The following is a 27,542-nucleotide window of genomic DNA, read 5'->3' as shown; positions in this document are numbered from 1 at the left end:
AGAAGGGTAATTTACTTGTAATCATTTCTCTGTGTACTTTTGAGCTCTGGGAATTTTCATATCCAGCATCCACATTTTTCAGACTTCTATATGAATCATGTAATTATCCAATGTCCTTATTTTCCCATGCACGCTTCCTCTCTCCTCCCCTTTGTGGACGTGAGCCAGCCGTTCCTGCAGAGCAGCCTTCCAGATGATGGCGATGGCCGAGGACCAGCAGCGGTGCTCCCGCAGCGGCACATAAATCTCTCTCTCAAAAAAAAAAGGTTTTGCAAAGAAGAGCGTTTGAGTTGTGCTGCCGACAAAACGTCCAGACGACACAGACGTCAGAGATCATTATTTTATTTTACGCTGAATTTCTCATTTAATAAATACATAGAATATAAAAATCACAGCTGTATAAACATTCAAATAAGAAATAAAACAACTCAGCAGTGTGGAAATCTAGCCAGCATACACATTTATATGATGATTATCGTCCTTTAACTCCTGTTTCAGGTATTTTTTCCAGCAGATCGACTTTATATTCACAGAGTAAAGCTCCCTTTTGGAGGATTCAAGCGGTTTACCTGTCTGAAATCAAAACGGTCTGTGCGGACCTACAACAGCGAGGATTATCGGCCTGCCACTGACTATTAAGCTTTCTCCCCGTTTCACAGAGGCCTAGTTATGAAGGCTCTGCTTCAGCGCCACAGCTCACTGTAACCCTCAGATACACCGCCAGTGCCAAACCTAAGAAAATGCGAGTCTAGTGTAAATAAGGCAGAGGCCGCACCTCTCCAGTTTTCCCCTCATAGTGGTGGAGAGGGCTCCATCAGCGGGGAGAGCATGGTGAGGCTGTGGTTGACCCACAGTAAAGGCAGTGGGAAGGGGGGGCAGAGGGAGAATGTGCATGTTTGCAGATGCCGCAATATAATTTACTTATATTACACTACAGTTTAAAACTGATGTGATGCTGTGTCATATCACAGTTACCATTTACATGTTTTTTCCAGGTTTTCACAGTTCTTAGCTGCTGAGATACAGTTGAATGTTTTGCTACAACACATGCAACCTCGGCCTCAGTTTAACTCGTTTACCATGACAGTGTGGTATTGTCATACAAGCTGTCCAGCATTTACATATGAATGGTGTGTCAGGAGGAGGGATCTGAGGCAGTGTAAAGGAGCAGGGAGCTAACTCTCACATTCACCCGTGTGCAAATCCAAAATCCAAGAGCTTCTTTCAGTATTTCGATGTTCCTTTTTTTTTTTTTTTTTTTTTTTTTGCTCAGAAAGAATAAACACAAAGTTCTCAGGCTGCCAAATCATCAGCCTTCCAGGAACAACCAGAACATTGACCACACTTGGCTGGCAGCTGTAATATCCCACCCGGACAGCACTCTGAGTTGGTTAGAGTGAGGTGCGATGCAGGTTTGATTTGGCCCGCGAACAGAAACCCGGTGTGAGGTGAGGTGAAGGCTCTGTGTCGGACCTGAGCACTGACAGGCGGTCTGATGCCCCTCGCGGTCAGTTCCCACGGTGGCCGTCGGAGCTCACTGCAAACAGCACGCTGAGAAAACAGACATGATTGATGTGTGTTAGGTTTCACTTTTTCCGAGACTGCAACGCTAATCTCGGACTGTATTTCAAATAATAAAAGCCGAGCAGCGCCATCAGTCATCCACACAGACGGCCTGTCTGCTGCTGCCTTCAGGATCACACACATTCAGAGTTTACACGTTTGTTTTGGACACTTTAAAGTCCAAACGAAAGCAAACTCTTGATCTAAACATTCTCAAAATTGCATATAATCAGTATAATAAATATACAAGTTGTTGTGTTGGCTCCTTTTACACCTTCTAATATGTATATACTAGCATCCATCTTGTCAATCTTAGAGGTTTACTCAGGACATTTAACTATAAAGAACATGTTTATGGGCCATTTCAAACATGCTTGATATGTTCGGGGTGGCCCTGATGAGCCTGCGAGCAGTTCAGGAGGCTTAAAACTGGATCTAACTATCCACTATAACTATACGCTGTTGCCTGAAACAACACTACAGATGAATACTTCAGGTTAAATATACAACATTCGCTGCCAATAGCAACAGAGAAAAGTAGCATCTGACCACAATGCTCACCAAACTCGGATCACGCTGTAAAATTAAGCCTCAAAAATCAGAATGTTTACGACCGGGAGTCCACTTTAGCTGCGCCCAGGCAAACCTGTCAGGCCGTCTCACTAATCATGCAGCTGATGTTAATCTACGTCTGTGAGGGTTTAGTGTTCGGGGGGGGGGGGGACAACTGTCTGTGGTTTACAGTGTGATGCTTCTCAGCAAAACTCCGCTGCTTGTTTTTGGTGTGGCCTCGGGTCAGCAGACAGACTCTGGGCGTAGCTGCGACCCTCTCTCGTACAGTTGCTGTTGGATCGGTGCCAGCGAGTGTGGCTGACTGCGGCGAGGTTTTTATTAAAATAACAGCAGCAGAGTATGAAGCCACGTTCTCCGTGTAACTTAAGCGGCCTCCAGAGTCACTGGTGCCCTTCCCCCCAGCCCCTAGTTTTTAAAAAAAAATGTTTTATTCATAATTCCCCAGGAATTTCTTGCTGAGGACAGGATATTGTCTCGGCTTTAGGTATCTGCCATCCATCCAGGAGCTCAGCCTAGAAAACAGAGCTTGGGATGTTCATATACATTAAAATATAACCTCTCCTTTTCTATATAAATTATACGTTTGCGTGTATAGTATTGAAACCAACAAGTTCCAGCATGTTAAATGTTATATGTTACATGTGAGTATGGGAAAGGAAAGAAGTCTACATGTGTGCGCTCTTGTTATTTCTGGTATTTGTGTGTTAGTGGGGCGACTCTTTGCTAGCACCAAGTCTCATTTTCACAAGGTAGTCTTTACAAGAGGGCAGAGGACAGAGCGGCCCGGGGCTCCACTGAAATGGAATCAAAGAGCCAGACAGTCCTGGAGGGGGGCGAACCAGCGCAGCAAGAGAATGGCTCATATTTTACTGGTGAACAAAAAAACAACCCTTTAATGAAAAGACATTTCATTACATCTTTAGGCGGCTATTCTCGCCTTAACCCCCGTAACAAACCTCCGTAAAGTCACTCATCAGGCATGGCTGCAGAAACGCCAGCAGGGATACTCACAGCTTCGGACAGAGTCTGCAAGAGGTTCTCGGTCCAGAGACACGTCCCTCTGAGTCTCCTGCATCTGAAAAATAAAGTTTCGCAGTACTTCGCAGTGAGTAAACAAACAAAACAACATGAACATCAAATATACAGAGACAAAAAAGGTGTTTAGATGGTGCATCTTCACTGAACAACATTCCAATCATTTAAAAGTGTCAAAACTTTTTGAAATCAAATATATTATAAAACATGTAATTGAAGCTGTGGAAGAAGGACTTCATGCTCACCTTGATGTTCTTCTTGATGTATTCAGCTCTGCTCATGAGACTCTTAATCTGGTGAGAGAGATAAAATTGCAACACATGTAATTACAATCTTCAGTTTGAACACAATTGTACTGTAATATTGGCAATATATTGATTGTTTCTACTGCTGTGTCTTAGTCAGTCCACCATTTTGGTTCAGACTGACACGTCTCACCTGTAACGATTTCAGTGCTGAAGATTGAGTCCATGTAAACATTGTTGTTGTTGTATTGCAGTGAGTTTCTGTAATTCCTCACCGAATACATCCCAAACTAATTCCCACCAGCCTCAGCTTTAATTTGCTTTTAGTCTCAATTAGCTGCATGCTAAACTAATGGATGAACATGGTAATTATTATACCTGTATGTTAGCATCGTCACTGAGAGCATGTAAGAAAGTTTCGTTTTTGCATTTTAAACTTAGATATAAAGAGGGATTTGTGTTTTTTAGTGGGAATTTAAAAGGTCAAACTGTTTGAAAAGAATAAATAAATAAATATCACATACAACCAAGAACAGCTGTGTTTGTTATATTCACAGTGGGACATCATCTTGTTTCTCATGATATCAGGTTCATTTATCTAATTATCTCAAGAAAACAAAAGGCTGATTTCTGAATAACGAACTGATAAAGATCTGAAACGACTGATCTGAACTTTATCCATAACAGAAAGACAACATAATCTCCGGCTGTGTTAGACTTTGATTGAAATAAAGTCTGATGTGTTTATCAATAATATAGACCGCTTGATTTGACATATTCACTTTAAATGAGTTGCAACAAATGTCAAGACGCACATCTATGCGTGCTGGCAGAGCCTTCCTGCCCTGATAAACACTCTTAGTAATAAGAGGAAACAACCTCTCTCATCATCACAAGTTTATTATCTCAAGCTTGTTTTCTCCAAATAATGAAATACTTAACTTCTTATCTAAAGAAAATGGTATTAAACAAAAATAGCTGCAAGCGAGGCATTATCATTAAAATTCACTTTCAGGGCTTCTGGCGTTTAATCAGAAGATGATACAAATGTTCCCTTTCTGTTTGGAGCTTTTGAATAACCACATGTGTTTTCTGAGCTGTGCTTGTTTACTGTAAACTGCGGCGTCTTTTTTTTTTTTTTTTTTTTTTTTTTTTGCAGCAGGAAACAAAATGACTTTAAGATGCGCGGAGACATAAACTCCCTGTTAAAATCAGATTAAAACCGATCGGCTCGGCTTCTCGCTCTCTCGGTTACTTTATGAAAACATTTCATATGGCGCACATGTGCTCGCAGTAACTGCTGTCATCGTATGCCTGAGGCTGCTCTTTGCTGTGGTACTCAGCCCTCTGGTGATCGTCAAGGTTTTTGGCTGCACCTCATACCTAGTTGTATCACCACTATGTCCCAGCGCGCAGCAAGGCCTCGTGGGTAATCGCTGCAGTAACATCTGAGGGTCGTAATCATGGGTGACCTAAACTGATGGCTTCATAATTTCCCCTTTAAAACATCAGTCTGTTGCAGTAAATACTCATTCTGACCACAGGTTTTCAGCCCTGACCCCAACCTCATGCAGCCACAGCACTTTCATCACCAGCCCCTTTAATCAGTAAGTACAATAAAGGAAATGAGGAAATCTGCCCGCTTGAGGATGATTCATGGGACTTATTGATCACTTGCAGAGTTTTTAACGGTACAGGTAGTGAAACACAGGTCACAGGTCAGCGTGACCTCACGTATTTCAGCAGCTGTGACACGATTTGAACGACACCCGATAAATCAAAGCCAGCGAGAAGTCGAGGTATGGAATCACAGTTTTTGAAAGGAGAGCTCTGCAGTAGATACGGACGCTCATGGAGGCCCGGCATGGCAGCATGTGTTGGCTCTTTGGTTTCTCACATACACACATGCTTTCGATCGCATCCCCCACCCCCGCCTCTCTAATGCTGTGTTAGATTATTACAGCCGCATCTGAATTTACTTAAGACAAGCACCCATAAAACTTCAAATAGGGAGGTCCATGAGGCCCTCTCAAACCCCCTTCCCCCCCTTTTTCTGGGGTTTTGTTGGTGAAATGCTGTTGTCTGTCGCTGGCTCAGTTTCTGGCTAAACAATACACAAAAACACAAGAGCTTGGAGAGTTAATAATAGACACGCACTCGTCCTTTTCCTATGTTTGTCGAAGTTTAAAATCAATGCAAAGTATTCAGGATGTTGATTTCTGAGGAAAGAGCCAGCGGGTTTAGCAGACCATCAAACTGTGAGTTTGTTCAGGCTGGTGTCCAAACGCATGTATGTAGACTACAAAGGTCTTATTAGTGCAATAAGACAAGAGAACGTCAATGGACAGACTTTTATTAAAGTTCATTATTTTTGTCATCATTTACTTAATCAATTGATTGGAACTCTAAAGCCATTTTGACGTCCAAACCACAAATGTGTTCAAGCAATCAACTCCCTCTCTTTTGGCAGTAGATGAGTTTACCTTTGCTTTTTTGTCCCAGCACGTCATGTTCAACATCACAAAAAGTTAAAAACAGGGATTCACCTCCTCAAACACTTTAGATTTTTAACATTTCACTAATATTTTAATACTCTCTACTCTTCTGCCCAGTGTGCGACCCTGACTCGGGGACCAGCTGGCTGTTTTTGTTGGTTTTCTATTATACCGTACATTTTTGCAGCAATCTCTGGCACAACAGTTACCTTCAGGATTAGTGAACTTCCATCTCATCTTATCCTTCAAACTGAACACCTATCGAAACCCCAGAGTCAGCCAGCGTATCAACTGCAGCCAGAGGCGATAATCACCTGTGACTACCGCAGAGTCACTTGACCCGGGGTAAACTGACGTTCAGTTTCATCTTTTGCTGTACTTTTAGCCCTTTTGTTGGGTTTCGACCAGCTCAAGAGAGAAATATCTGGCTCACCAACTTGTCGCTTTAGCTTAACAAAGCTTATGAGAGCAGTGAAAGTTAAAACAGTAAAGCTGTTGACTGTAAAACCAAACCAATGAGCTGAAAGATGCTATAAAACACCTCTGGTCATGTGGTCATGTGAGCTTTTGTTGCTAGAAAACAAAGTATGTCATGGCTGCTTTAAGTATCCAATTATAAAGTGGACAGTGATTTATGTGTATGTAACACAGTACTATAAGTGATGGATTGTGTTATTTGGCCTTCACCGCTAAAAACATACACATGTGAGTGCTGGAAAGAGGCTCGTGGGTCATGTGATGGAGTGCCACTGTGCTGGGTGATCAGCTGAGGGCTAGTTGGAGGTGACGGATAGTCGTGAGCACTCAACCAGAAGCCCTTCCTCGCCGACTCACCTCACTGTGGAGCAGCTCTTTCCTGCGGCCCTGGGGCTCGGCTGGCTCACGAGAAAGAGAGAAAAAGAAAAGATAGAGAATAATGAGGACAGGGGTAAAAAAAAAAAAAAAAAAAAAAAGAGAGTCCACTACCTCCTCACCTTGTTTGTTCAAGAAGAGGTCAACTACTAGGCTAGCATGTAGACTGGAGGCTCACGGGTGGAAATGGTTCTAATATAGGCCAGTGTTTTCACAGTGAGTCGTCCTGGAGGCGAGAGTGACAGGAGGAGGAGGAGGAGGAGGAGGAGGAGGAGGAGGAGGGCTCTCTGGTGGCAAAGCATGTTTGGAGGCTGTGCAACAAAGAACCAATGTTTTCTCCCCACAATCCCTCTGGTGGTGTCTGCTGTGCCACACAACGTGGCTCCCTGACACTGCAGAGAGAGGCTGGTTACGATGGCCTGGGATTAGTCGGACCGGCACAACGTACGTGATTGATCCGCTGACGAGACGAAGTTCTGCTCAACACGTGTGTAAAAGAAAAGCCCTGACATACTGTTAGCTGTGTTGCTGTTCTCGATGGATTTTCAATATCGGGATGATTAGAGCGCGTGTTTATTCCGCCGATAATAGTTTTTATTTGATTCTAGCGCGTAACAACACAAAGAAGCGAAGTGTGCTGTCTGAATGGGAAGCAGATGGCCCGGGCCCTCATACCACACACAGGGTGCTGGCACCGGGTCTGATCGCGGCTCAAAGCCACATCTGGATCACTCTATCCCACCTCTTCCATTAGGCCGATCTTCCAGATGAGCTCATGAGCCGGGCCTAATGGACGCCAGGCCGCAGAGGGAGTCGCTGGAGTCTCTTCTGTAGCTCCTCTGTCTGTTTGTCTGTCTGTCGCTTATTAAGTGTCCCCGTCTCTCTCCAAGTCTATTGCTTCACTCCGTCTCTGTCAGTTCGCCTTTAACTCTTTCTAAATCACTTTCTCCGAGTTGTTTTCCATCTCTTTCAGACTTTCACAGAGTCTTTTTTTTTTTTCATATCGATCTCACTCAGAGTCTCTCTTTTCCGTTTCCAGTTATGTCTCACTTTGAGTATCTCCACATCTTTGCCCTCTGTCCAAGTCATTTTTGTCACTTTTCCAGTCTTCCCCTTGAGAATCATTGTCTTTGTTCAGCCACTTCTTGACCCGTCTCAGGTTCTGGCTGTTCTTTGAATTAATTTCTCTCACAGCCTGCTCATTGTCTCCACTCTCTCTGTCACTCTGTGTGCCTTTTATGCCCGTCTGTCTCCATGAATGACTTTTTCTCATTCAGTAGAAAACAGAACACACTTTCTTATTCTGTAAACACTCAGGGGCTCGGCGCTGAAGTGAATGCATTGTAAGGTTTCTGATGTGGGACTACAATAAGGTTCAAATTTCTTCCCCATTCACCCACTACTGCCAGATGTCCTTGAGCAAGGCACTTGAACCTTGGACTCCAGTGGCTCACTTGCCAACAGCGGTAACACAGGATAATTGAGCAAAGCCATTTGGCCGGAAAGAAAAGAGTTTATCTACCTGCTAGCGCCAACAGAAGCTCTCCGAGGCACTGCTGGTACACATCCAGAGCCTCATGATCATCCAATCCACTCTCCTCCTGTAACGGAACGTTGAAAATTAGGCAAAACAACTGGTTCTTTCTATCTGGCTGCAGAGCCACTCGGGCCACCCTGGTACTTGAACAGTTCAGTTATTTCACTTGTTAGCTTTCAAAACAGAAAAGTTCTTAGCACATCTATTTCACGAGCCAGGAGCGTAGGAGAGGGAACAAGTGCTCCAAGAGTTGCAAGCAAACTCGCACACTGATTAACTTGAAAATATACATTTATCTGTGATGTTTTGGCATTAATCCTTCATCAGGCAAACAGATGAAGCTGCCTGATGAAGGTCTAGTACTGAAGAAGTGCAAAAACATTAACATAATTTTGTAAGTTAAAACAGTGTGTGGGAGTTAGCTCGCAACTCTTGGTCTGCTCTCGTTAGCGAAATTTGTAGATTTATTATTGCTTATTTTACTTGTTTTAGGGCGCACACAGCAAAGATACACAAATATAAATAAAATCTGTGTAGCTGACACATTATCAGACCAGCAACACAGAAAAATGTATGTTTTTGGCTTCAGTGATCTTAAAAAAAATTGGTTTTGATTTGTGTGCTGCTAGTTCGTGTGTCTCTGTTGAATGATGTCTGTTTCACCCTGCTTTGGTTCCCATCTCTTTAGCCGTGGCATCATCCAGCAGTGAGCCTTGCTCACCTTAGCAATGGCAGTGGAGGCCAGGTGCAGCGCAGCCAGGAGTCGCGGTTGGTCTCGAGACATTTCTTGAGTGGGAAGAAAACAGAAATCAATATTTTACTACCGTCTCACAGTCAAACATGCAAAAAATACAATTGCAACATATTGTGATCATCACTTTCCCTGCTGCAACTGTAGACTGCAGCATTGTAGACTTAAAATACTTCAGATTTCATAATATTTATTTGCAGGGTGATTGAGCGTAAGTGTCCTTGAGCAAAATACAAAATCCTTCAGAGGCCCAGAGCCTGTAGCGGACCTCTGAGGCAGGGGGAAAGGAAATTAAATTTGGCTCATGTGGATCATTAAAGAAGAAGTAGAAAGAATAAAAAATCTTTACTTTCTGTTGTAGAGCGGTTTCATGCAATTTTCCATGACTACAACTGTAGATTTGAGAAGATGGATGCATTTACGAGATTAATAAACAGATGGGGAAAATACTGGATCCCCTCTTATCTAATGTTTGATGTATTTGATTAAAAACAAGTTAAAAAAAACAACACACTGCTTTACTTTTAGTTGCCCCATCATGTACCTCACCAGGCGGGGCCACTGCCTCTGCACCGAGCGGGGTTCATTACCTCGGAGGACATCCCTGGAGGTCCGGGCCTCCTCAAAGCTCAGTCTGTTGTCTGAGGCCACCAAGGCTTTCAGCTCCTCGGCTCTGGACACATACTCGCTGACCTGTGGGAAGTCCTCTTACATTGACTCAACTTAATCATGTCAACTACTCCATATGTTCTCCATCCCCACCATATGGTATTCATAGAGGAGGATTCATTCCAAGTGAAAAAAAAAAGAAAGAAAAGAAATTGAAAATAGAAAGTAAAGTGTTTTCAGGCCTACCTTCAGCCGGAGGGCATCTTTACGTTGTCGGTCCGTCTCGACTGCAGAGGAGGGAGAGAAGAGGAATTCTGGTTTTACATTAAGTGCGTTTACTTTGCCTGGTTTATTGCGCTGAAACAAAGGCGGTGCATTGTTGAGGGGCTTCAGCCACAGACAGGATATGAGTGTGGTTGTTGCTCTTACAGTGAATAGCGGGGACAAAGTGCTCAAGGGCACTGCAGTAAAGGGAGAGAGCAGCGGACCTCTCCCCTTCCTGGTCCTTCTGAACGGCCTGCAGGACAAGCTTTTTCTGAAAGGAGATGAAATGGGAACTGGCATCACTGAATGCAAACTGCTGCAGCTCTCCATTGCTTATGCATGCGTGCAGAGTCATGCGTGAAGGCACATGTGGGGCAGGCATGAGCACAAACCTACCAAACACATGTGTACATGTGCTCAGTCAATCACACACGCATTATTCATGGTCATCTAGGGTAGACACACACACACACACACACATACACACACACGCAGGCGCATATTTCCCTTTCTTCTCTCACCGCTCTCACTAGGCTCTCTGCGCTCGGCATGTGCTCCAAATCCACAAAGGGGTGGGTGAAGAACTCTGCAAAGGTGATCCGGACATCTGGATTTCTCTCCAGCAGCCGCAACAGAAGGTCTCTGCAGTCCTTGGATACCCTGGCCCCGGGAGGGAGCTGATGCACAAAACACGACCTTATTATGTTACACTCGATCCACAGGACAATCCGAGGGAAAGGGACAGCAGATTGTTGCCAGTTTCACATCACTACTTTTTATCAAAAGATGACCTTAAAACTCTCGATGTGAATCCCCCGGTAATGGACCACAAACTAATGCAATCCATTGAGCTCAGGACCAGTGTCTGACACAAGAATTCAAGTGTTCTGAAAGCCCTCCATCATTAAAAGTACTGTTACCCTTTATTGTCACTGTGTGGTAATTACCATGTGGTGTGTGTGCGTGTGTGTGTGCGCACAGTGGGCAAACCAGGACAGAGACACAACAATGACTTTTAAGTGCCGAAGATCAGTAATTGTTTAATTACAACAGATTTACCTCGAGACAAAACTCTAATCTAATCAGCATTTTAAACCACATTTATTTTGATCTTTTTATACATACAGGAGCTCATTTAAAAAGACTGAACTACAGAGGAGACATTACCAGTCTGATCAAAACTGAATTGATCATATTGGCCTGTTTATAAACATTTGAAAACTCTATTTATCCGATTGATTCCCAGATTGTTCCTTTACAGTTTAGAAAGGAAACTGGAGACGAGCATTATGTCATTATTTCTCCACTGCTTGAGCTGTGATGAGTGGGATGTGGGTGCAGTGTGGAAGCACGCCATCTAGTGGCTTAATGGTAAAAATAAAAAATAAAGTAATACTACGTAAATATTCAGCGGTAATGTGTTTTCTTTATAAACTGTTACAGGGACACACTGACACACTGAGTGACACACCCTGCTGTCTGGAGGGGACGACTGCAGGGCAGAACAAACATTTAACAAGAAGTTTAATGTTTTTAACTCTCACATTTTGACTAATTGGTTTAACATTAAACTAGTGTGCAAACCGAAGTGACTTCAGCAATTAAAGACTACTCAATATTTCAAGTTATCTTAATCCCAGGTACAGTGATGTTTGTTTGTTTATCTGGCTAATTTAATCTACTCTTACTTTTTAGAAACTTTGACTCCCTGACATGTTGTAGTACTTCAGTGTTGCTGTTACTGACACGTCATTCAATGCCTTTTGTTGCAGTGGCATCCAGCCATTTCCCTCAAAAGGAACTCATATAACAGGTTTCCATTTCTCTAAGCTCGGGGTTCAGCTACCTGCAGCTCTGGAGCTGCATGCAGCTCTTTTGTCCCTCTGCAGTGGCTCCCTGTGGCTTTGGCATTTTACATGGATATGAATAATGTATATATATATTTATATCATCATCACTGAATTAGGCCTACAGTGATTCTTACGTTCTCTGACAGTAAAAATGCAGAGCCTACACACAATTGTATCTGTTCTATCAAGTTGTGATTTTGTTATTGAACTGAACGACCCTGAGCTGTTTATACTGAATCCTGAGTATTTACTAAAAGAGAAGAAGGATTTAATTGAAACTGTCTTTTTACTTTTACTGTTCTTAACTCTATGCAGCCGCTTTATGTTTTATTTATTATCAAAGTGGGCCACTTTTTATTTTGTACATTTTTACAAAAAGGGAGGACTTAATTAGGCCTGCATAGATGAAAAAAAAAATATGAATGAATGCTCATTTAGGCCTTCAAATAATCTCGACAGGCTGATTTAGACTCAGGGAAAGATTATCTTTTGATAGTAAAGGTTACTGACCGCTGCTTTAGTCATGAGACAGTATCTGAAAGCACCCTGAAAAAGTGCTTTTACACATAACAAATATGTAGCACAATGAAGCACTATTTTAGAGCACCAGTGTGAGCAGTCAGGGAGTCATTCGTATTTTTCTGCAGGACTGCCAGTTGTCTCAGTCTGGCAATTCACTAACGAGGAACTCGTTTGTTGCTCAGAGCTTACCTCGATAGGTTGGTTACTCCGGATCTTCTCTTCCAATTCAGCGTAAGACCTCGACGCAAATGGTGCTCGTCCAAACAGTGCCTCTACATACACACAAAGAGTGTTTAAAAGGATTATTCACAATGATTACAGAGTATTTACAATGAAAAGTAATGCACCTACTGTGCATCGAGGGTATACATGCCTCAAATGCTTGTACTGTATATGAGGCTGATCTGAGTTTATCTGTCTTCAGTATCTCTTAAATGTAACTTTTCACTGACACGAGAGAGATTTGTCTTTAGCGTAAAATTATTTGCCAACAATCTGCAAGTTACCTGGCTGACAGTGAAATGAGCTCTTTCCATTACAAATTACTTTACATCACTAGAAAGGGAGCAAACCCGGCTGTCATTTCATGATTAATGGGCCAGTTTAGTTTGACCTACTATGTGCCATGTCCAGTCAACTGATAAGCCTGTTATTTATAGAAATTATTAATAAGAAGGAATCTAGTTAAACAGAGCAACATGCAGCTACACCAGATTCTGAAAACATTTCGGTCACCTGAGTACAAAATTAAGCAGCACTGCAATGTGTCTGAGGCAGTGTGTACTTCACGTGGACTCAATAAAGAAGACGAGGTGAACACAAAGTACTCACCGTAAAGAATGACTCCTACTGACCAGAGATCTACCCTGGAGTCATACTGGCGTCGGCACACCATCTCAGGAGCCATGTAAAGAGGAGAACCTCTCAGGACACTCTGCTCATCCCATGGTGACATGTACTGGGCGAAACCAAAATCTGAGCGCAAATCAGAATATAAACAACACTGTGAGAGATCCCAGTGGATACAATCCTCCTTAAACTGTCATAAACAATAAAATGAGAATTTGAAAATGTCTGGCTAACAACATGGAAAATTCATAGGCATTTGCTTGATTGTTTTACTTGATGTGGGCATGTGATCACCTGCTAGTTTGAGGACGGAGCCGCTGAGCAGAATATTCTGGGGTTTCAAGTCCAGGTGTGAGATGTTTCTCTCGTGAAGAAATTGGAGGGCACAGGCTGTTTGTACAGACACACATACAACAAGATAATGATGACAGAAGTACAGAATTACAGACACTTTCATCAAATAACAATATGTAAGTAACTTGTCTCCGGATGCTGTGATATAAGGAAATGACTGACCTATCTGCTGCAGGAAGCGTCGGGCCACCCGCTCAGGCAAAATCCTGCGACTGCGGATGAAGCGAGAAAGATCTCCACCAGAACACCACTCCAGGATCAGATAAATATTCTCAGCATCCCACTGATGAAAGAGAAGCATTCAGGCATTTAGGGAAAGATTAAAAGCAAGACCGAGGAAGCTTTCAAGAAGAATTCAAAAGCTATAAATAAGCTTACCTGGAAGTCTTTTAGCTGGACTATATGAGGGTGACGCATCGTCTTAAGTATTTCAATCTCTGTGAGCAGGTTTTCTGTGGATGCCTTGTTTAGAGTCTTTTTCGCAACCACCTTCACCGCCACCACCTCTCTGCTGTCGCCCTGCAATGTCACAGTCATAGACTAAACTTCAGCTTTCACTTTCAGTTTGAACAAAAACCAGACTGAACTTACAATAACAATATGAGACATTTCGAGACTTCTCTGATGTTTCCCCTTTACTCCACCACAATCTCACCTTTCTGTAGGCTTTGTAGACTGTAGCGTAGGTGCCGCTGCCCAGTCTCTCTGTGAGGATGAAGTCAGCCAGTTTTGGTGGAGCAAAGCTGGAGGTTGAAGCCATGCTGACGACATCAACATCAACTTTCCCTTGTAGGTCTGGGCTGGAATTACAGATCAATATGCTGTTAATACCACAGGAGTAACCTCATTCTCAACTATTTTACATGGGGCTCAGAGGTAAAAGACAGCTGCAGAATAGTGTTGCTATCCTTTGGATATCTTTTCTTCCTTGTCTTGCTTTATAACAAAGGCACCTTCTATTTAAAGGTCGGCCTATCTGCACCATTGCACTTTAAACAGTTAATTAGACACGTGTACCATTTAATAACTGTATTGTCAATCATCTATCTAGTTTATTGCAGCATGTTTTCTCGCCTCTTTTTCTGTTGAATTCAAAGTTTTAAATTGTGCTGTCGCTTAATGTATCGCGCCGAATTGCAGTCATGCTGGTTAAACTTTTTATTCTGACATTAACTTGTATTCTTGATAAGACAGGATGCTGTAAACATCCAGTTTTCATTTTATTGAACCTACTGTACATCAGTTTGGCAGCTAACTACAAGTCATAGCTATCTGTTAGCATGTATACTGCTGAGCTACATCGTTTGTTGTCAACCGCCGAGTGAGGATAAAACGGAAGTAGTTAGACCTGTCCGCGTTTATTCGGACGTTTTTAAAATACCTAGAAAATTAGCTGACACTTACCGGTAGGCTAATAAATCCACACCAGCTGAAGTTAGTGTTTACATGACAGCTTTCGGTCTCACGCTGCACTGCAGTGCTCAGCTGCTCACAAGGTATCAGAAAATATGTTACTGCCACCTAGCGACGGTCCTCCGGTACTGCAGCGCCCGACAGGAAATGGGAATCAACGCCTCCAAAATATAAGACACTACCCAGAAGTCCATTTGAATCCACTTCAAACAAATAATTTGCTTAGCTCTGATATTGAAAAACACAAAAGGCAATAAATATATTTACGGGTATCCGCTGTATATTTGTGAAAAAGTTTGCATATGCTTGGTGTTTGAATTTGGCAGCGGTTTTAATCCCTAAATCCCTCCGCCGGAAGTAAGCTGTCATTGTGACTATGGTGGTCTTTTAAAGATGGCGGAGTGCTTGGCTGCACGTTTGACCGACCAGGAGCAGCAAATTCGCCTCCTCACCAAGGAAATATCCACCCTCCGCGATGGATTGAGTCGAGGTTTGGATGCCGCCGTTGTCGGGGAGCTGTCCCCGGAGGTGGAGTGCCTGCGGACCGAGAACGAGAAGCTCAGGTACCGGCTGCTGCACCTCCGGCGGGGTCTGCAGGCGGAGCTGGAGCTGGAGGAGGAGGCGCAGGGGAAGAAACAGCAAGGAGTGAAGTGTGGCAAAGTTCCTGAGAAGAGCAGCGGGAAAGAGCAACGGACAAAGAATGAGGTAGTTATGAAGACTGAGGAGTGTATAAAAAAAAAATAAAAAAAACAGTTTTAAATGGCGCCATTTGTAACGTAATGGGGGATGAGAAGAGTAATGGGCCTCTGTCCAGTGAAACCAAAGGACAGGCTGCACCACCCCTTCTCCAGAAATAGCTCCCACAGTCATACTCCTCATACTGAACGTGTCTCATAATGGGATCATAATGTGGCTCAGATAGAAATAATGATAAGAGATTATTGTAATGTTAAAGATACACACGCCTCTCTGTTCGTGGACAGGTGGTCACTTCTGTTGCCAAACCAGTCGACAAGAACAACAAGAAGGAGAAGAGGCAGGATAAAGGAGGAGGAGGAGGAGGAGGAGGAGGAGGTTCGAAAGAGGTGAGTATTACTGAAGTTATCCTGTTCACCCATCGTACCAACACAGAAACATTTATAACATCTCAGTTTGTCACTAACAGCAAATCAGATCCCCACTTCCTCTCACATAGCTTCTTGACTTTGATTGTTTTTTTTTTCCCCTCCCTTTCTCTCCGCTCCAGCTGAACCCGTGGCCCGGATTCATCCCAGAGCGCCTCAGCCTCTACGAGGAGCTGAAGAAGGAGAGCGACGCCCTGCTGGCAAAGAAAGCCCAAGACAGCAAGCCCATCACCGTGGAGCTGCCAGACGGACGGAAGGTGGAGGGCAAGGCTTGGCTCACCACACCGTACCAGCTGGCCTGTGATATCAGGTCAGAACGCCATCATGTCATCAATTAACAGCTGCCGATATGATCAATATAATTCCCACCCCCTTAAACAGAGAGAAATGACTTTTTCCTGGTTCATTTTAAGAATAGGTGTCACTGTGTTGAATGTGAATGCAGCAAATCTGAGGAACCTTTCTTTGCACTCGATCTGTCAGCCAGGGTCTGGCCGACAACGCAGTGATTTCTCGGGTCAATGGAGAACTCTGGGACCTGGACAGACCGCTCGAACAGGACTGCTCTCTTGAGATCTTGCGGTTTGACAATGAAGACGCTCAGGCTGTGAGTAAAATTAGTTTTCTCATCCATGATGTTCAGTCCTACCCTGTATCTTTGCTCACGTCTGCGTATCGTGTCTTAGGTGTATTGGCACTCCAGTGCTCACATCCTGGGGGAGGCGATGGAGCGCTTTTATGGAGGCTGTTTGTGTTACGGACCCCCGATTGAGAATGGTTTCTACTACGACATGTTCCTGGATGGACAGAAGTGAGCAGTTTTCAGTTTTCAGGCATGATTCTAGTCTTAAAGTCTATACACTTCAGTTGTAATCATGGAACAACTGCTTTTTAAATCAGCGATTAATGGGTTTTGGTTTGTTGGTCCATAAGAGAACTCACAGCAGATTTTTCCTTCACCATACTAGTCAGAAGAGCATTAACAATGAGCGCTTGAAAATGAACTGAGTGTGTTTCCTGTTTCCAGGGGAGTGTCCAGCACTGAGTTTGGGGACCTGGAGGCTTTGTGTAAGTCTGTGGTGAAGGAGAAGCAGCCGTTTGAGAGGCTTGAGATCAGCAAGGAGACACTGCTGAAGATGTTTAAGGTGAGAGAGAGAGAGAGAGGACACTCCGATCTGTTGTCAGCAAATCCTCTGCTTGTGTGAAAGAATGAACTATGGTCAACTTGTTTTTTTTAAATGAACAGTGTTCACCGATGAGTAAAAATATCCTCCTGCCTTAATCTGACATTATCTGGTTTATAGACTCCTGCCTCATCTGATTTGCATTATGTGCATGGATTGAATGTGGCAATAAATACAGGGAAAACATTCAATCAGGTCAAAAACCATATTAACCGGAGGTGTTTCTGTCTTTCAGTACAACAAATTCAAGTGCCGTATTCTGAATGAGAAAGTCACCACCCCCACGACTACAGTCTACAGGTGAGAAAGAGGAAATGTTAAAGAATAAGTTCACACAAAACTGAACATTTGGTCATTATCTGTTCACCCCATTAGATGTTATTTACACCCTTATTGGAGTTAAAATCTTCACTTTGGCTGCTAAGCTAAAGGCTTTTGGAGACTTTTTGGGAGAACTTATCCTTCAGCAGTGTCTTTTTTGTGTGTTTATTTACGGACATGTGAGTTATTTTTGCACTACGTTAAGTAATTGAACAATTGTTTTGTAATTTTCTAATCCTGGTTAGGTGTGGACCTTTGATTGACTTGTGCAGAGGTCCCCATGTCAGACATACGGGCAAGATCAAAGCCATGAAGATCTACAAGGTATGAGGAAAAATACACTGTTTTAATGTCTGTTGTTTCAGTGTCCTAAACTAACACGCTGCATTCATGAATTATTTAGAGAAAGGTAATCCAGTGCTGACATGTATAAACATGTTAATATTTCACTCTTGTCTTTTCTGCCTCTGTCATCAGAACTCTTCAACTTACTGGGAGGGCCGCTCCGACATGGAGACTCTGCAGAGGATCTATGGGATTTCCTTCCCAGACTCGAAGATGCTGAAGGAGTGGGAACGTTTTCAGGAGGAGGCCAAGAACCGAGACCATCGCAAGATCGGCAAAGTGAGTCACACTGTAGCGAGTCGAGTCCAAGGCCACCCAGCAGGCTGAGGGCTGAACTGGAGACTTAAACCCAGTACAAAGAGAATTTACATTGGTAAATGTACAATGTGATGGCTGACACATCTCCTTTGAAGTTTTTCATAGGAGCTTTTCCTCATGAGAGTCTCGGCTTGTGGTTTCATAGATGTGGTGAAAGCCTGGAAAGAACCTGGACCGAGGACACAGTTGACAAGCCTTAATGACACATGCAATAATATACGGGCAAATTATCAGCGTGATTAAAAAACTCTTCAGGTCAAAGCAACATCGTCACGAGAGGCGCGTTCTGCCATGAATCGGCCGTTGCTGCTTTGCACCAGCTGAGGGCACTGTGCTCCTTTTTATTATGGCACATGTAGGACAACTGTGAGTCATCTGAGCACCCCAGCTGGTTCCCCAGCATGGGAGACACAGACGGCAGCACCTCGATCCGCACTGATGACAACACAGCTCCATATTAAACACGAGAGTCAAATTATCAGTTGATGCCAGTTAGAGGGAGGTGACAAAAGTGGCATGTTGTTTGAAAGATGGTGCTCTGTGGCATGATCCAATGCCGACCCATTTTTATTTACACAGTGTATAATGAAAGCACAACAGACCCCACGTTCAGTTTTATCAAGCGCTAACACTCAAGGAAAAACAAAAAAAAACTCCCCCAACCAGGGGCGGCAGCAGGGATCCGGCCGTGTGTTTGACATAACAATTTGATAAATGTTAAACATCACCAGTTTGGACGCATGCAGAGAGAAAATAACAGCACTGGGGTTTCGTAACATGGTCTCATTTTCTGGAATTTCTGTTTCATAAAGGAGGTTTAAATAACTTAGACCCAAGTTACCATGGAAACCTATCCCTCAAGACTGGCCTGGTCGGGTTAGTATCAAGGCCTAACTACTGTCTGTCAGACTGAAACACAGTGTTCGTCCACGAAGGTCAGTCTTTACTCCCGCGCCTCGAACAATAGTCCCTTTTTTTTTTTTTTCTAGTTTGTGCCAAGTTTCTCTCATTTCGATGTAAGCTGCTGAACGTGTTGTGCTCTTAAAATCTGAGCTCGTTTCTGTTTGAGTCTTTAATAAAATAAATGGACAGACATCCACGAAAACATCTATCAAAGGGCAGGCGGATGATCTTAATGCATTTAAACAGTATTTCCTTCTTATAGAGGCTGTCACATCACTTTTCTAAACAACATGATGCAAAATAATCCAACTAATACAGCTGAAAGATGCTGCTAAATGTCGGTAAAATCACTTTAGATATGACTTCATTCTTGCAAGGAGTCCATTGAGCTTTTTTTGGCGGTCACTAATTGACAGATGATCTGCCGTGTGGAGATCTGTTGTGTCATGACGGGGTAACTCCCCGCTGTGTATGGAGGAGTTTCTTGCTGGTTGTAAGAATATGTGAACTTTTCTTTTGTCTGCTTCACAGGATCAAGAGCTGTTCTTCTTCCATGATCTGAGTCCGGGCAGTTGTTTCTTCATGCCACGTGGGGCTTACATCTACAACACACTCACCGAGTTCATCAGGGTAAGTGTGGCAGCCAAATCAGTTCCCCTGCTTATTTACAGCACATGTGCCAAGTTTGATTTTAATTTCAATAGGGAATTCAGATGTCAGCTACAGAATAGCCTTGGGATAATGAACCTCGTCTTCTTTTAGAAGGATTTCAAACGTCAAAGAAAATAGTTTGTCTTGGTTTGTAATTATTTTATCATCATATTAATTATTTTGCCTGTTTTGTTGACTCTAACTTATTCTATTCTTAAAATTCCCAAACAGAATCAGCTTCTGCGAATTGTCAATTATTTAAAATACTCCAGAAACACAAAACACTCTCCACACCTGAGTCCATGAGGTGCAGAACATGCCAATCATTTCCAGTGTACTTGTAGTGAGTGCCAGCTCATTGACATGCGCACCAAAACATGCCAAACATGCAATCACCAAGGAGCCTAAAGATAAGGCGTGTGTTGAACGGTGAGCTGAATAGTTTAGTTCAGCTCAGTCGGGTTTAAACTGCGTTCAGAGCTCCAGAAAAGCTTGGGCTGGTTCTGACTGCTGTATGAGGTTGTAAATTGTGGCCTGAACGCTAAATATGTGTTGAATTAAACCAAATAAAATCAACATTGTCAGATTGTGGTTGTCAGCAGCACAGCAGTCTTCTTGTGTGTCATCTGTCTGATTGGGCTCCACAGAACGATCGTTTTTGAAAGTGCTCTGTTGGGAAGCCACCAAATTTCCACACTGGGTAATTGGATTAAATGATGGTTAGAGTTAGCATTTAAAAGCAAGAACCCCGTCATTTCCAAAGACTTTAGTTTTCAGACATAATCTCTTGTGCCGAGTTCGGTGACTGTACAGGAACTCCTCTCTGTGACATGTCTGCAGACATGTGTTGACGTCTTGGAAGCCTTTCACATCGCACGCCAACACACCAAACTGAGCCAAAAGGACCTAACATAGATTACACAGGAACGGTGCAAGATCATTATCACATCACTTCAATCTGTTATCACTGTGAGGGGGGAAGAAAAACACCAGTGATGAGCAACAACTTATGCATTTCCCCCCCACGATGTACCACTAAAACATTTAACTGAGAAGTTTTGTACGCAGGAAACCCTGTTTACTGTCATAGATGCTGGAGGCTGAATGAATGAATGAATGAATGAATGAATGAATGAATGTATTTTTGGGATTTACAGTTGTGTCTTGCTGCAGATGTGTGTGTGACTCTGCTATAGAAAGCTTGCAGGCAGTTGTCTCTGAACACATGTAATTCAGGTTTTTCTTTCTTCTTCTGCTAAATCTAATTTATTCAGGAGAACCTGTCTGAACACGCACCATGTTTTTAAGCTCCCTCATGTTTCACCTTCACAGTTGAAATCTAACTCCAGTCTTCCACCGCTGGCTGCCGAACAGCTCAACTGGACCTTCAGTGTTTTTTGCTTCAGAAAAACAAATGGATAAATAAAGCCCACTGAATGTGATTTGCGTTGCAGTTGCTTTAGATTCGTGCCAGAAGTCATGATTCAGCTCAGTACCTGTGCAGGCCAACTGGCAGATGTGGCTTGTTTATGTGGTTTTTGTTGTTTTGCTAGGATGAGTACTGGAGAAGAGGCTTTCAGGAAGTGGCCTCTCCCAACATCTACAACAGCAAACTGTGGGAGACATCTGGTCACTGGCAGCACTACAGTGAAAACATGTTCTCCTTCCCCGTGGAAGAAGAAATCTTCGCACTTAAGCCGATGAACTGCCCCGGGCATTGGTAAACTTGGCCAGTGTAAACATCTGAACTGCTTCCAAATGCTATAAATCAAACGGCACTTACAGTATTTGATGTGTGTCACAGTCGTATCCTGCTCTCTGCTCGTCCTGCAGTCTCATGTTCAGCCACAGGCCTCGCTCGTGGAGGGAGCTTCCCCTGAGGCTGGCAGACTTCGGGGTCCTCCACAGAAACGAGCTGTCAGGAACGCTGACGGGGCTGACCAGAGTACGGCGCTTCCAGCAGGATGACGCTCACATTTTCTGCACCATGGAACAGGTGACCACATCAGTAGTTTTCAGCTGCCATACACCCAATTCTGAGGTTTTTTGAACATGTTTTGAAAAACAAGTAACTACTTATTATACATACTTTCCTCACTTCTGAATCATCTTTTCTTTTCTTTTTTTTTTCCACAGATCGAGACAGAGATGAAGGGCTGCCTCGACTTCCTCCGCTGTATTTACGACGTGTTTGGATTCTCCTTCCAGCTTCACCTCTCCACCCGTCCAGAGAAGTATCTGGGCGACATCGCAGTGTGGAACCAGGCTGAGAAGGTAAACTGCATCCGTGGAGAGTTAGTTATACTCCAAACAAATAGGGGGCGGCATATCAACAGAGTAACCGCTAACTGCTGCTAGCTGTAGCTGCCCTTAGCGAGTTAACTCAGTTAGCCACGCAGCTAGCCGTTCAGAGAGGGAGCTTGGGGTTCTAACTTTGTCTGCTGAGTTTGACTCAATGTTTTGATTGCAATGCAGTGTTGTTTTTGCCTCACCTTAGTTTTTAGTACCTGAATGCTCCTGTTGACACTGACACTGTCGATTAAACGCTGGCTCCCTGCTGTGAGATCATACAGAAGCATCAGCTCAGTGAGTCACTTGTGAAGATCAGTGGTTTTCCGTAGGAGGTGTGTAGTCAATAAAAGACATTGCTCATCTGTTTGACTCGATTCCTGCTTTTTAACTGCCTGCAGTTGTAAGTTACATAAGGGCATCACGAAAAACACACTGCACTGTATGTTTTTTGCTTAATTGTGTGGCACAGCATGACTTGGCCTGCTTCACAGTAATCACTTTCCATTGTTGAGATTTAAATTATATGTTAACCTGTGGCTCACACTTGGCAGCAACTGGAGAACAGCCTGAACGAATTTGGGGAGCCATGGAAACTCAACCCTGGAGACGGCGCTTTTTACGGACCCAAGGTCAGATAGCTTCTTGATATTTTCTTGCCAAACGCAAAATCATTTTTTTTAATTCCCTGAGGTCTGAGAAGTTGTGTAATCCTGTGTGCGCTGCTGCAGATTGACATTAAGATCAAAGATGCAATTGGACGCTACCACCAGTGCGCAACCATTCAGCTGGACTTCCAGCTGCCTATCCGCTTCAACCTGACCTTTGTGGGGTGAGTCACCTAATCAAAAACGTTGACACACCGCTGAGTCCGTGCGCTTTTCCTCACCATGGATTTTGTGTTAATCCCCCTCCTGAATAAGACGTCTCAGCTTGGTCTCTGTGTTCTACAGAGACGTGTGTCTTAAGAGGTGAAGCCTTGTTGTATGCAAATGTGAACCCTCTGAACAGGTGACAGGCTGATTTACCATCTCACCAGGAATTTCAATTTGTAAGCCCAGCATGGTGAAACAGTGCACTGCCTGTATAGCTTTAGACAGCAGGCACTTAATAGTAAGAGCTTCTGCATTAGTCCAGTCAGCACATGGAGACAGTGGCTGTATAGCTCAATAGAAATGATGGAGAAACTGATATTTAGGACGCAGACAGTCAGATTTAGAGCCAGGTGGTGATACAGGAGGAGTGATTGTGGTGAAACATTGAACTTATGTTTTTAAAGCACTTTTGATCTTCTATCAGTTGGTGTCTTACAAAAAAAAGTGGGATTGAATTAAAAACTCTGTTATGAATTAAATTAACAGAACATCCTCATGTAGAGTGTATTTGAAGGATTAACACACATTAGAAGAAGCAGAAGAAGAAACACGAAACTAAAGCACAAGATAAATAAAACGAGCTAAAAGCTATCAAAACCAATACACCTACGAGAGTAAAACATGCAGTAATAAAGCAGATAAAGTGCATTTTCAAAAGCGATTTAAAAGACGACACTGAGTTTGCAGCTGTGATCTCCTCAGGCAAGTCATTCCAGAGTCTCTGCAATGGCTCGATCAACTTTTGTGAATTAATGAAGCATCTGAGGACCTCAGGGTGCCCGAGGCAACAAAGGGCAATTAAAGAACAGTCACATAACATGGAGCAAGGCCTCTCGGGGCTTTGCAAGTAATCAATAAAATCTTAAATTAATTTCTAAAAAGCAACAGATCACTAATCAGGCACTAAGATTTGTGGATGAGCTGAAGGCAGGAGAAGGATTTTTGATTAATGCAGCGAGCAAAGAGTTGGTTACGACTGGATGAATTACAGTTTCAAGATGTTTGTGAAAGAGAAACGATCTGATCCATCTAAATTTTTTTTTTATTCACACAAATGCATATATACATACAGACCAGTGTAGATTTTACTCGCACAAATTAATTCTCTAAATTATGCTTTATATTTGACATTTGTTGACTGTCTAATGCTTGGGTGGGTGGCGTTCTCTATATTTAAAGAGTATTAAGTATTAAAACTTTTATACCTCACAAACAAGAACCAGCATAAACATTATCATATATATTTTTTAATTTATATGTATATATTTATTTTATATTAATTTATATATTTTTTCAATGTATTTTTCACCAGAAGCATCTGGTAGGCCAAATTGGACTATTGTATTATTAGCTGTGAATTCTTGCACAGCTAATAGAGATCAAAATAAATAAACAAAGACAAATGTTACTATAACCAAGAATAAGTTAACATTTGTACTTACCCTTCATTCTCTTCCTTACAGGAAGGACGGAGACGACAAAGCTCGGCCAGTCATCATCCATCGTGCCATCCTGGGCTCAGTGGAGAGGATGATCGCCATCCTCACGGAGAACTACGCCGGGAAATGGTGAAGTGTTTTCTGTTTTACTCCGGCACCTGAGAGCTTCAGTTAAAGAAAAATGAAAGGCATTTTTAGGCTGCTTATGAGTTTGGTGGAATGCAAAACTATCCCAAGTGTATTGATAATATTATTTCCGTTACAGTATGTCCAATTTGGTTTCTGGTATAATTTCAACACACTGTAAACATTTCGCCCCAGTCGTTTTTTTCTTTTTTCTCAGGGGAGGTGTTTATGTCATTATCTTTACACCAGCACATCTGTGTCTGTCCTCCCACCAGGCCTCTGTGGATCTCTCCACGTCAGGTGATGTTAGTGCCTGTCAACCCCTCCTGTGAGGATTACGCCAAGAAGGTAAGTCTTCCGCTTCCACATCTTGACCACAATCAATAACAACCACATGAATACTTACCTGTGTTGTTGTTGTTTTTTCAGGTGTGTAAGCAGTTTACAGAAGCTGGTTTCATGGCAGATGCTGACTTGGACTCAGGCTGTCTTCTCAACAAGAAAATCCGCAACGCTCAGCTAGCCCAATATAACTTCATTCTCGGTGAGAACATTTTATTGCTCTAAGTACATTTGTTAGTGCTGACCGAACACTAGTTCAAGAGCATTTTCACCCAATTTCTGCTACTTTCAAGACTGCCTGCAATCACTTCAGGAGTACATTTTATCTAGTTACTCCCACGTGTCTCTTTTAAAGACAATATTAGTTGCATTTGAAATTTGTTCATATTTTTTTACCCCCCTGCTATACTGATTACATAATCCACTTGTTTTGAGTGGTCTTTTTTTATAACTTGGCGGCAGCAGACTGTAGACATAGGTCTATGATTTCAGTGGCTATACATTTAAAGAGTCTCAAGGATTTTTCTTTCAATCAGTTTGTTATATACTTTAGTTTCTTGTGCATGTAAAAACTCTTGTCAGTAAAGCCCACAGTCCAAGTCGATAGGAGCTCCTCTCTCCCGCAGACAACCCTGCTCCTGAATGTCTCATCGGTCATCTCATCTTTGTAATTCCATGACTTCTTCACATCACTATGTGCGTAATTTATGCCTATATTCATGGTAGAATTGAAGCTAACTGGTGGCTGAAAACAGGACAGAGCAGACACGGTGACAGGATTGGCTCAGGCGTGTGTGAGCTGACCAATCAGAGCAGACTGGGTATTCGGTAGGGTGGTCTTAAAGAGACAGAAGTGCCTCAAATGGAGCGAAAATACAGTGGTGATGCATCTTTTAAGCACATTTTCTTGTAGTATTATCACTTTAAAATCCTTAAAATTGGATCTTTTCTTTCACCCTTGTTCATCCTACCTATACTTTGAAACTCAAATATTCAACACTGGAATCAAGAATGTAAACACAATGTGAATGGAGGATAACAAAGGACCACAACATACCAAGATTTAAGTTTTAGGTTCAGTGAGGTTTAGGCAACTAGAACAACTTTAATTAAAGGACTGAACCAATGTTTTAGTCCATTCTCCATTTTCATTGCATCTGTTTTTAGTTTTATCAAAGTCTCCTTATTGTGGCATTAGAAGCACTTTTTACAACTGTAGATTTTTTTTTAAAAAAGCATTAAAAAAAATCAAATCAAAAGCCTTCAAAAACAGGAATGTAAAGAATATGTGATTTGAACCACAACATGAAAAACCTGCTATGGTCTGTTTTGACAACAGGGCTGTCAGTCTGTGTGTGTGTGTGTGTGTGTGTGTGTGTTTTTGTTTGTGTGTGTGGTGTGTGACTTGGCCCGTGTCAAGCTGTTGTGTCCTCTCGTGTCTTGGCAGTGGTCGGGGAGAAGGAGAAGATGACTAACAGTGTCAACGTGCGCACGAGAGACAACAAAGTCCACGGAGAGCTGTCATTGGCCGAGGTGCTGGCCCGCCTGACCCTGCTCAAACAATCCCGCTGTCGAAATGCAGAGGAGGAGTTCTGATCCAGATGAAGAAACAATCCAGACTTCTGCATATTTATTACCTCAGCTGCAGTCAGATGAGCAGTGAACGGGCAAATGATGGCACATGTAATGATGGTAGAGTGAAAGTGTAGTATGTAGAGCAGAAATCAGACTGAGGAACCGGTGAGCTGATAATCTGTAGGTACATGTAATGAATGAGGCTGCAGAATAACTCCCACACGAACATATGGAAGCCCGATTCTGCCGGTATGTCAAAAAAAAAATCATGTTATTCATTATTATCAGACTCACTATCTCCAAATATGAGAAACTAGGTGATGACTGGTGATACCAACCCATTATTTTGAGATTGTTTTTCACCATTATGACTTAACAGAATATTTTTTTCATCATACTGGCAGTTGTGTTCTTCCATACGATCATGTGTGAAGGCCAGAAAGAGACATGTTTTTGTACGTGGTGATTGTATTCAATCATGTTGAAGTAATTTAAGGTCTACATGAAGGGAAGTTAGTTGATAATATCAGGAAACCGTGTGATAATTGTCAGAATGAAGATGACTGATGATGAAATTGGCACTGATTTTCTTTTCTTTTTTAAAAAAACAATGATCTGTCAAGAAATAAAACAAACTTTACTGAATGTGACCTTCTTCTTTTACTGTTGCACAAGAGGAGATGATTGTTAATGATAAAAACATCAGTGTGACTATTTTGTACGGACATGCCTCGCAGGAATTTGACTTGCTTGGCTGGTGTTAGTCATTCCAAAGCAGTGACATTAAACTGAGCAGATGTTGTTAGCCAGTCATTTCCAGTGACGTGCAAAACAACCTTCATCGATAGCAGTGAGTGTTATTACTCATTGAGCAACATGGATCCACACTTGTACACATAACAGTATCAGACATGGTTCCTCTTTCCACATTGATGCCCATGAGAGGTTACTGCCGCTAACAGAACTCACAGCCTAAATTAAACACCAAAAATAAACGTGACATTCTGACCAGAGGTGGGGCATCATAAAAAGAAAATGAAAATACAGTGTATGACATGTGTTTCACATGGTTGTTGTGAGCGTGGCAAGATGAGCAACCAGGAAGTTCTGCTGCTGGTCATGCTGCGTTCAAACTCAT

At 42.7% G+C, this 27,542-nt stretch overlaps 2 protein-coding genes across 2 annotated transcripts; one reads left to right on the top strand and one right to left on the bottom strand.

Moving 5' to 3' along the window:
* Positions 1-326: 326 nt before the first annotated feature.
* On the bottom strand, positions 327-15,055 carry ulk3 (unc-51 like kinase 3). The gene is made up of 17 exons (XM_037095196.1): positions 14,904-15,055; positions 14,155-14,299; positions 13,878-14,018; positions 13,662-13,782; positions 13,440-13,535; positions 13,128-13,271; positions 12,486-12,568; positions 10,446-10,601; positions 10,090-10,195; positions 9,907-9,947; positions 9,642-9,744; positions 9,022-9,086; positions 8,286-8,364; positions 6,746-6,786; positions 3,417-3,464; positions 3,148-3,211; positions 327-1,551 (listed from the first exon to the last, which is right to left on the bottom strand). The coding sequence occupies exons 2-17, from the start codon at positions 14,257-14,259 to the stop codon at positions 1,535-1,537; spliced, it is 1,410 nt and encodes a 469-aa protein (XP_036951091.1). The 5' UTR covers positions 14,260-14,299; positions 14,904-15,055; the 3' UTR covers positions 327-1,534.
* Positions 15,056-15,175: 120 nt separating this feature from the next.
* On the top strand, positions 15,176-27,054 carry tars3 (threonyl-tRNA synthetase 3). The gene is made up of 19 exons (XM_037095195.1): positions 15,176-15,617; positions 15,896-15,997; positions 16,159-16,346; positions 16,520-16,643; positions 16,723-16,847; positions 17,064-17,181; positions 17,456-17,520; positions 17,787-17,865; positions 18,019-18,165; positions 19,639-19,737; positions 21,312-21,478; positions 21,592-21,754; positions 21,895-22,032; positions 22,602-22,679; positions 22,779-22,879; positions 24,386-24,490; positions 24,763-24,835; positions 24,917-25,031; positions 26,277-27,054. The coding sequence occupies exons 1-19, from the start codon at positions 15,306-15,308 to the stop codon at positions 26,423-26,425; spliced, it is 2,448 nt and encodes an 815-aa protein (XP_036951090.1). The 5' UTR covers positions 15,176-15,305; the 3' UTR covers positions 26,426-27,054.
* Positions 27,055-27,542: the final 488 nt, after the last annotated feature.

This window comes from Acanthopagrus latus, chromosome 4 (assembly GCF_904848185.1).
Source record: "Acanthopagrus latus isolate v.2019 chromosome 4, fAcaLat1.1, whole genome shotgun sequence".
Classification (NCBI taxonomy): Eukaryota; Metazoa; Chordata; class Actinopteri; order Spariformes; family Sparidae; genus Acanthopagrus; species Acanthopagrus latus.
The sequence above is the reverse complement of the archived record's forward strand: the minus strand, read 5'-3'. Positions and strand labels throughout refer to the sequence as shown.

Coding starts and splice junctions, on each gene's coding strand:
- ulk3 (XM_037095196.1), bottom strand. CDS start 14,259: ATGGCTTCAACCTCCAGCTTTGCTCCACCAAAACTGGCTGACTTCATC. Junction 13,272..13,439: donor CTCCGTCCTCAAACTAGCAG/GTGATCACATGC, acceptor ATTTGCGCTCAG/ATTTTGGTTTCGCCCAGTAC. Junction 10,196..10,445: donor CAGAGAGCCTAGTGAGAGCG/GTGAGAGAAGAA, acceptor ATCTCCTTTCAG/AAAAAGCTTGTCCTGCAGGC.
- tars3 (XM_037095195.1), top strand. CDS start 15,306: ATGGCGGAGTGCTTGGCTGCACGTTTGACCGACCAGGAGCAGCAAATT. Junction 21,479..21,591: donor ATGAACTGCCCCGGGCATTG/GTAAACTTGGCC, acceptor CTCGTCCTGCAG/TCTCATGTTCAGCCACAGGC. Junction 22,033..22,601: donor TGTGGAACCAGGCTGAGAAG/GTAAACTGCATC, acceptor CACACTTGGCAG/CAACTGGAGAACAGCCTGAA.